The 10,260-nt window shown below is 38.8% G+C and overlaps 1 protein-coding gene across 1 annotated transcript; it reads right to left on the reverse strand.

The window, feature by feature from the left end:
• Positions 1-9,444: 9,444 nt before the first annotated feature.
• LOC127131735 (secreted RxLR effector protein 161-like) lies at positions 9,445-9,753 on the reverse strand. The gene has a single exon (XM_051060653.1). It carries the CDS (start codon positions 9,751-9,753, stop codon positions 9,445-9,447), a length of 309 nt encoding a protein of 102 aa, XP_050916610.1.
• Positions 9,754-10,260: the final 507 nt, after the last annotated feature.

A 10,260-nucleotide genomic window follows, 5' to 3' on the forward strand; every position in this document is an offset into this window, starting at 1 on the left:
GGCTTAGGTTGAGAGTTGGAGGTTCAGCGGAAGTGTTTGGAGGGGTAATGTCAGAGGTATTGAGGTCAGAGGATTGAACTTCAGATGGAGTGACGGTTGGTTATTCTGTGGGTGGTGAAGTTACTTCAGGTTCAGGTGGTGGTTGTTGTGAATTACGGTTCAGAGTTTGGAGTTGGGCTAGAGTGGGAGAAGTGGGGTCAGAGGGTTCTGTGTCAGAAGAAATGATAAAATAGGGAGGTGATTCTGGGGCTGAGGATGAGGAAGTGGTTTGATTCATTTCTTCATCTTCAGATAGTGGTAATGAGGTGTTGGCAAGATTGAATTTTGGTAGTGGTTGAGAGGTTCTGGTTGTTGAAGGAGGGGTTTCAGATGTGGTGTAGATGGGTGTTGGTAGAGGAGTAGAAGAAGCAACTTGCTGTATAGAGGGAGCAGTAGAGGCAGACTTACCAAAAGACTCTTGCAGAGGTGCTGGAGGTCTTGATTCAGAAGTTTCCCCTAGCTTCGCTTTCTTCGCCTTAGATGCCTTCTCAGATGGACCTCTTTTAAACCTCACGAAGTCTGGAGCTGATTCTGGCAGATCGCTCAATCTGAAATCTGAGATGTCCACTCCTTCATCCTTCAGACGTTGGAGATAGTGGAGAATTGCCTCTTTGGGTTCATCCCTGTAGAACTTACATAGACCATTTGGCATATCCCTCTGATCTTTTAAGGTTTCCCAAGAAGTGTCCAGAGTAGGTTTAACGTGAATCTTCTCCAGAATCCCCATGCTCTTCAGATTCCTGGAGTTCAGAGGCCTTCCAGTTTCTATTGCCAAGTCTTCCATGAGTTTGTGTTTAATCAGATGGTCCACGAGACCATTTTCTATCAGCACATCTGAGAGGAGTCTTCCCAGAGGAATGTAGGTTCTGGGTTTCATGTTATTCCTGGTTTCCCGTACAAAATCTCTGAGGTATTTGAAGAGGAGTGCAGGGAGGCAAAGCTTCAGACCTTTCTGAATACAATACAGAATACATTTCTGGTCTGTATTGATGTAATCTGATGAGTTTGATGTTGGGCGATGATGAATAGTTCCCAGAATGATTTTGAGCCACACCTGGAGATTCTGATGTAGTTCCTTGTTCTTTGAGGGATTGCCTTCTGTGTTGAGTTTGAAGATAGTGGGATTGATTTCATGAGCAATATATTTCGCCCTGGGATTTATGTTGTAAATTCTTCTTCCTCCAGCTTTCTCCATGTTTAGCAAGGCAGCGATTGACTTTTCAGTAATCACTATTTTTACACCCAAGACGTAGGAGACGATGAAATGATCATCAGCATCAGCAAATCTCCAGAATTCCTTAATAAGGTTTGGGTAAACTGGACCGTAGAGGCGTTGAAAGTAGTTTCCCCAACCTTGTTGATGAAGTTCTTCAGTGAGGTCTACGCCATTTCTCTTCATGTTGTTGAAATCTACCAGGGATTCACACAGCACGTCCAGTTTCTCAAAAGGAGTTGCATGATTTATATGAGGCTCACGTTCAAGAATGTGAGGCTCCTTGTAAACTGGTGTTGTGGTTACGCCTGTAACGGTTGGAGTAGATGTGCTTTGAGCTGCGTTGCTGGAGTTCATTTGCTGAGAATAGTTGAATACAGATTGTTGTTGAGAATCCATTGTTGATGAAGAACTGAGATGAATATCAACTGTTTGCAGAAATGCCTGAGAGAACTAGGTTTTAACAAGTGAGTGAGAGTGAAGTGTGTGTGAAATGTGAGAGGAGTGTTTAAATACCCAAAAGAAACGCATGCAAAACGACACGTAAATCAGAGTTAACACAAAAACCAAGTTAACACGTTTAGAGGGAGAAATGATTATGGCTCATTAATGAATGTCTAATCCCAACAGTATGCACACTGCTCGAGGAGATCTCAAACGTCTGTCCTTTGAATTACTTCTGGACAGCTGTCTAGAAGTTCCAAGGTTAGACGCAATTCACTCCACGTGTTTGCTTTATCTGATCTTCAGGAATACCAAACGAATGGTTCTTGGAGATTTCTAACTCAGATATCTTCTTAACTTGGTAGAAGTATCAGAGTCAGAGGCAGAAGCTCATTTGTTTATGTCAGAGTCTCATTTTACATCTTCAAAGGCACAATTTATTCAGGGCAATTTTGAATGTTCAGATTTTCTAAGATAAAAAGAAATCTATCTTCAGCTAAAGGCTTAGTAAAGATATCTGCCCATTGATGATCTGTATCAATGAACTTCAATGTTACTATCCCTTTCTGAACATAGTCTCTGATAAAATGATGTTTTATTTCGATGTGCTTGGCTCTGGAGTGTAGAATGGGATTCTTACTTAAACAAATGGCAGTAGTATTATCACAAAAGATAGGAATGTTACTCTCGAAGATTTGCAGATCTTCTAACTGATTCTTCATCCAGAGCATCTGAGTTGTGCACAGTGATGCTGAGATGTATTCAGCTTCTGCAGTTGATAGAGCGATAGTTGACTGTCTTTTGCTGGCCCAGGATATCAGATTGTTTCCTAGGAGCTGACAATTTCCAGATGTGCTTTTTCGTTCCAATCTATCTCCTGCGTAATCTGCATCACAGTAACCCGAAAGTCTATACTCTGATGTTTTCTCATACATCAGGCCTAGGTTAGGAGTTCCTTTCAGATATTTGAAAATTCTCTTAATTGCTGTTAAGTGAGTTTCTCTAGGATCTGATTGGAATCTGGCACATAGACAGACACTAAAGAGAATATCAGGTCGAGTAGCAGTCAGATAGAGAAGGGAGCCTATCATACCACGATAGAGCTTCTGACAAACTTGTTTACTAACTTCTTCCTTTTCAAGAATGCATGTTGGATGCATGGGATTCTTTGCAGAGTTGCATTCAGCCATGTCAAATTTCTTCAGAACATCTTTTATGTATTTGCTCTGATGAACGTACGTGACTTCTGAAGATTGGTTAATTTGAATTCCCAAAAAGAACTTTAGTTCTTGCATTAAGCTCATTTCAAATTCTGCCTGCATTAACTCAGAGAATTCTTGACAAACAGAGGCGTTAGCTGAACCAAAAATAATATCATCAACGTATATCTGGCATATCATGAGATCATTGTTAAGGTTCTTACAGAAGAGTGTGGAGTCAACTTTCCCTCTGATAAAATTGTGTTCCAGAAGAAAGTTACTTAAACGTTCATATCAAGCTCTAGGAGCTTGTTTAAGTCCATATAAAGATTTTTTAAGTTTAAAAACATGTTCTGGAAAATTTGGATTTTCAAAACTTGGAGGTTGGTTGACATACACTTCTTCTGATATGTAACCATTAAGGAATGCGCTCTTGACATCCATTTGATATAATTTTATAGAATGGTTTATAGCGAAAGATACAAGAAGACGAAAAGATTCTAACCTTGCGACTGGAGCAAAGGTTTCATTGTAGTCAATACCTTCTTGTTGACTGTAACCTTGAGCTACCAGTCGAGCTTTGTTTCTGACGACTTCTCCTTTCTCGTTCAGCTTGTTTCTGAATACCCATCTGGTTCCGATAACGTGAGTGCCTTTGGGTTTGGGAACAAGATCCCAGACATCATTCTTTGTGAATTGATCTAACTCTTCTTGCATGGCTGACACCCAGTCGTTATCTTGAAGTGCTTCATCACAGGACGTAGGCTCGATCAGAGACACTAGTCCCAGAGGAGTCTCTTCAGAGGTCTTGAAGGTAGATCTGGTTCTGACAGGTTCGTCTTTGTTGCCCAGAATCAATTCTTCAGATATGTTGAGGCGACTTTTAGCTTTCTTTGGGATTAATGGAGGATTAATTTCCTCAGAATTCTGAATGGCAGTTTCTTCTGGAGCTTTGTCAGATCCTGCAAGAGTGATTTCTAAATCTGCAAAATTTTCAACTAGCTTTGACTTTTCAGGGTCAAGCTTATCGTCAAATCTGACATGAATTGATTCTTCCACAATTTTGGTTTCTGTATTGTATACTCTGTAGCCTTTAGAGCGTTCTGAGTATCCTAACATAATACCTTTCTTTGCTTTGGAATCAAACTTGTTCAGATGTTCTTTAGTGTTTAGAATAAAGCAAGAACATCCAAATGGATGAAAATATGAAATGTTTGGTTTTCTTCCTTTACACAGTTCATAGGGAGTCTTTTCCAGAATAGGTCTTATGGAGATTCTATTCTGAATGTAACACGCTGTATTTACAGCTTCGGCCCAAAAGTGCTTAGCCACATTAGTTTCGTTGATCATAGTTCTGGCCATCTCTTGGAGTGTCCTATTCTTCCTCTCTACAACTCCATTTTGTTGTGGAGTTCTAGGGCAGGAAAAATCATGGGATATTCCATTAGAGTCAAATAATTCCTCAAAGGATTTATTTTCGAATTCCCCACCATGATCACTTCTGACTCTGATAATTTTAGAGTCAAATTCTTTTTGCACTTTGGAGCAGAAACTAGTGAATACAGAGTGAGACTCACTCTTGTGTTTAAGGAATTTCACCCATGTCCAGCGACTGAAATCATCACCAATGACTAGTCCGTACTTCTTTCCATTGACTGATGCTGTTTTCACAGGACCAAATAAATCAATGTGAAGAAGTTCCAGAGGCTTAGAGGTAGTAACAGTAGTTTTCTTTTTGAAAGAGGTTTTTGAAAATTTTCCTTTCTGACATGCTTCACATAGAGCATCTGAAGAGAACTTCAGTTTAGGTAGGCCTCTGACTAACTCGAGTTTATTTAGCTGAGATAGTTTCCTCATGCTAATGTGGCCCAAGCGTCTATGCCATACCCATTGCTCTTCGTGAACAGACATCAGACATTTCACATTTTGTTCTTTTAAATCAGAAAGATTAATTTTATAAATATTATTTTTCCTCTTGCCTGTGAATAGAACAGAACCATTGTTTTGATTTATGGCTTTACATGTTTTTTGATTAAAGATCACATCATAACCGTTATCACTTAATTGACTTATGGATAACAAATTATGCATTAATCCTTCTACGTAAAGAACATCAGATATAGGGGGAAGAGTACCATTACCAATAGTTCCGGAGCCTCTGATCCTTCCTTTCTGATCTCCTCCGAAGCCTACGAATCCAGCGTCTTTAAGTTCCAGGCTTTGGAACATAGACTTTCTTCCCGTCATGTGTCGCGAGCATCCAGAGTCCAGGTACCATGACTGGTGTTTGAACTTTGCTGCATAAGATATCTGCAACATAAACAATCTTATCTTTTGGTACCCAGAGTCTCTTGGGTCCTTTCTGATTAGTTTTCCCAGAGTTTCTTATCACTTTGGGTTTTCTAGCATTTTCAAATTTTTGCTCTTGTGTGTGTGTATAGTGATATGAAAATGGAGATTTAAGTTGGTCACTAGTAGAAGTTTTATCTTCTTTAGGATCATACCCAATTCCTTTTCTATTGTTCTGACTGACTCCATAAATCATGGATGCCATTACACTCCTTCCTATCCCATTTTTCAGAAACTTTTGAAAGGCTTTTTCGTATTTATAAATTATCGTATTTGAAGTTTGTGGAGCTTGAGATAACGCTTCTTCTAGTTTTAAGCAATTTTTCTTTGCTGCATCTTTTAGTGATGTTAAAACTTTGTTTTCATCTTTGAGTTCTAGAATTGTCATCTCAAGTTTGCCACATTCTTCAAATTTTTCTTCAAGACAGCCTTTTATTGCTTTAAATTTTTGTTTTAGTTTCTGATATGAGTTAAGAGTTTCAGACAAGCATGATTCTAAATCAGATCGAGAGAGTTCAGTGAATACCTCTTCTGATTCAGATTCTTCATCTGAACTGTTCCTGGATGTGGTGGCCATGAACGCCACATTGGCCTGTTCATCAGCGTCAGATTCTGATGAGTCAGATTCACTATCATCCCAGGTAGCCATTAATCCCTTCTTGGTTCTGAGGGAATTTTTCTTGAAGCTTTCTTTTCTGGAGCTGTCTTTCTTTAGCTTGGGGCATTCATTCCTGTAGTGACCTGTTTCTTTACATTCATAACAGGTAACATCTTTGTTAGTTTTACCTTTTGAGGTTGATTCTGATCGATCCCCTCTGGGTCTTGGTCTTCTGAAGTTGTTGTTCCTCTTTTTCCAGAGTTGTTTAACTCTTCTGGTCAGGAGGGACAATTCTTCTTCATCATCAGAATCTTCGTGTTCAGAGTCATCTGCATCTTCTGTTTCGGCCTGGAATGCTTTGTTTCTGTCAGATTTGCGTCTTTCAGATCTGGACTTTAACGCTACAGACTTGTTCTTCTTCTGAGGCTCATCTTCCCCTAGTTCTATCTCATGGCTTCTAAGGGAACTGACAAGCTCTTCAAGACTGATGTTGTTCAGATCCTTTGACAACTTCAGAGCAGTGACCATGGGTCTCCACTTCTTTGGCAAGCTTCTGACTATCTTTTTGACATGGTCTGCATTTGTGTATCCTTTGTCTAGAACTTTGAGACCTGCAATAAGAGTTTGGAATCTAGAGAACATTACCTCTATGGCTTCGTCATCCTCCATTTTGAAGGCTTCATACTTCTGGATTAGAGCCAGAGCCTTTGTTTCTTTGACCTGATAGTTTCCTTCATGAGTCATCTTTAGAGAATCAAGTATATCTTTAGCTGTTTCCCTGTTGGTGATTTTTTCATACTCATTATAGGATATGGCATTGAGAAGTATCGTTCTGGCTTTATGATGATTCTTGAATACGCGCTTCTGATCCTCTGTCATCTTACTTCTGGGAACTTCAACTCCAGCATTAGTTACAGGAGGTGTGTATCCATCTTTGACAATGTCCCAGAGATCAGCGTCATAGCCTAGAAAGAAACTTTCAATTCTATCTTTCCAGTAATCGAATTTCTCTCCATCAAAGACAGGAGGCTTAGCATTGTAACTGTCTCTTTCGTTTGTCTGGTCCATAGTTTTTCTCGTTCTGGATCTCTCTACACGGTTAAGTGTTTGATTGGAAAATCAATAACAGAGTCGTAGCTCTGATACCAATTGAAGGTGAGAAAAACAAGAAAGGGGGGTTTGAATTGTTTTGGAAAATAAGCGTTTTTGCAAAATAAAATCACACAGGATTTTATACTGGTTCGCTTATAACACAAAGCTACTCCAGTCCACCCGACCAAGGTGATTTCGCTTTCAACAAGGACTTAATCCACTAATCTTGAAAGATTATTACAACCAACGTCTAAGAGAAAGATCTCTTAGTCCTCTCAAGTATACAGACTGCGCAGAGTCACTTGAGGAATTAAACAATTTAGGTAAACACAGAATTTGTAATCTAGAGTGCTTCTAGGATAAAGCAAGTATTACAACAATTATAGCAAATAAGAAATTTCACGTTATGAGCAAAAGCTCATGAAAGATTAGAGAGAGAGTATAGTAATTCTGTGCGTTCAGGTGTGTCTCTCAATGAGGTTCGACGCTCTTTATATATAGATGAAAAACGACTGTTGTAGTGATGGCAAATATTTAGTCTTGATGAGAGTTAAATGTCATTACTTCGTTGTTTCTTGCCAAAACAAGTTTGTCTCCCTGAATAACTTCTTTCCAAATATAGTTCTTTCCATTTGAAGTTGAAGTTTCCGTTATTCTTTCTGGATAAGGAAATCCATTAACAGAGTCTGTGTTACTCTCTTAATCTGAGATCTTGAGATATTGCTTCAGAGCTTCTGAGAGTTCTGATCCCTTTAGAATTCTGATGTTGTCTTCAGATGACATTGAGAACTTCTGGAATTCTGATATACCGTTGTTCAGAGTCAGAGCTTCTAGAGCGTGCTTCTTCTTCAGATGCTTCTGCTATTCTGATATGCTGTTTTGCTTAGAGTCAGAACTTCTAGAGCGCATTTCTACTTCAGATGCTTCTGATCTTCTGGTAATTTGTATCTGATTTGACTGTATCTGATGTCGCGATCAGATTCCTTTCTTTTTGTTTAGAGTCCTGCATACTTAGAAACTTTTCGTTAGAGTGCCATTTTTGGTTTCATCCTTTGTTATCATCAAAATCTTGGAATCTGTTGTAGAACTATTTTTTTTCTTACAATTATATTTGTAGTTTTCGGTTTTGAAAATTTTGCCACAAAGAGAATTATCAGGACGAGTCATGTACTAGGTCGTGTTCTTTAAGACGTTTCATCGTTGCCAATAATTATGCAATGCAGTCGAGTTTCGACGGCGTCTCCAGGATAAAACAGCTCATTCAATTTTACGATTATCACTTGCACTGTAATAAATCGTTCGAAGAAACATGCCTTCAAATGGTGTTTAAACCACTCGTAATATCTAAAAAAATCAGTCGATGATGGCACAATAAACCACTCGAACAATAAAGAAGAATAGAAATAATTTGAGATGAAGAGAATAAAGAGGAATAAGAGAGATTCCAAAAATTCATAAATTTGGAGTAATTTGCAACTGAAATAAGGAACCCTATTTATGGGTAAAGGATTGAATTGAGTGGAGAGAAAATAGTGGGAGAGAGTTACTTAGTCAAAACTAGGTTAAAACTAGGTTTTGATGAGTGACACCTTATTATTATTAATTAATAATTAATTAATATTAATCAATTAATTTCTACGTAATTAACTTCCATTAATTAATACATATGACCTTTTTCAAATTCACATAAAGTTTTCCAACAATCCCCCACTTGAATTTAAAAGGTGATTTTAGAAGTAATGTCAAAAGTTCTAAGATTGTGCATAACCAAAGGTGTCTACGACTTGAACCTTTGTGTAGCAGGTAGGATTCCGATTCAACAAGAGTGGAACAATTTTCTTGAACTCTATCTGAGACATCAGACCCGCATACAACATTTCCTTAAGGTGTATTCTAATATCCCGTGCTTTAATGGCCTTGCAGGTGTATCCCGGTTTAGTGAAGACTCTAGGAATACTGCCCCGAAATTCCATAGGAACCGACCCAAGTTCCACAATCACAAAGGTGAGTCTATCAAGAGTACTCATGTAGCCTAGGTACTCCCTCATACAGAATATAGATCTCATTAAGAGCTTATATCATCTCATCCTCTTATTACTTCAAGATTCATGCTTCACTTGCATGATCATCTCATATTACTCATAACTTGTTATTACCCAATGAACCTATTTATTGGGATATTCAGTTATCTAGGTTGGGTTACCATCATGAGAAACTCATTTATTTATAGGTAGTAGTCCCATCTTCTTAGATATACTGCGGACTTTCTCTCTAGCTAATCCTTTTGTCAAAGGATCTGCTAAATTTCCATCAATGCTTACATGATCCACTCATACAGCTCCTTTAGAAATACAGTCTCTGATGATGTTGTGCTTTCTTCTTATTTGACGTCTTTTACCATTATTATAACGGTTCTCAATTTTTGCAATAGTCGTGGTATTATCGCAGTGGATCAACACAGCTGGCATAGGTTTTTCGCATAAAGGGATCTCAGCTAGCAAGCATCTTAACTAACTTGCTTCTTCAGTAGTTGTGGCTAGTGCTATCATCTCAGACTCCATTGTGGACTGAGCCAGGATAGTCTGTTTCTTTGATTTCCAAGATACTCCTCCTCTAGCTATACTAAATCTATAGCCACTAGTAACTTTGGAATCATCCGCTAAGGTGTTCCAATATGCATCATTGTACCCTTCCACTATAGCAGTAAACTTCTTATAATGTAGGTCGAGATCCATGGTCTTTTTAAGGAACCACATGACTCGCTCAATAGCTTGCCAGTGCTCGTTACTCGGTCTACTCGTCAAATAGTCAAGATCCATTTCTTCTTTGAGTCCTCATCCTTCCCTCTAGTACCAAAGCCTGAGCTAATCTTACGAGAAGATGTTGAAAGCTTGCTGATAAGATCAAAGAGCTTGAATTGGAGAACACCTTACTGCGACTCCATCTCAACAAAGTCAAGCAAAGAAATGAAGACTTGGAAGACGAGAGTAAGCAGATCAAAGAGAACTTTGAGAATGGCAAGAAGAGGCTAAGGGGTGAAAAGGGTAAGAGATAATGGGTTGTTGGTGCTCTCTTAGGGGCTAATTCTGAGCTTAACGGTTGCAATGGTGAGTTAGACCGAGCCTGGTGCGTCATCCGAGAGTTGGAGAAGACTTTAGAGTTATCCAACTTAGCCAAGAAGGATGCATAAAGCGACTATGAGGCCCAAATCCTTGAGTTGAGGAAGAGCATCAAGGAGTATCTAGATAACACATCTCGTGAGCAATTGGAAAAGGACAAGATACATTGAGCCTACCTTTATGAGAAGTTTCAATAAGGAAAAGTTT

The sequence above is a fragment of the Lathyrus oleraceus genome, chromosome 3 (genome assembly GCF_024323335.1).
Source record: "Lathyrus oleraceus cultivar Zhongwan6 chromosome 3, CAAS_Psat_ZW6_1.0, whole genome shotgun sequence".
In the NCBI taxonomy this organism is placed as follows: domain Eukaryota; kingdom Viridiplantae; phylum Streptophyta; class Magnoliopsida; order Fabales; family Fabaceae; genus Lathyrus; species Lathyrus oleraceus.

Coding starts and splice junctions, on each gene's coding strand:
- LOC127131735 (XM_051060653.1), bottom strand. CDS start 9,753: ATGGATCTTGACTATTTGACGAGTAGACCGAGTAACGAGCACTGGCAA.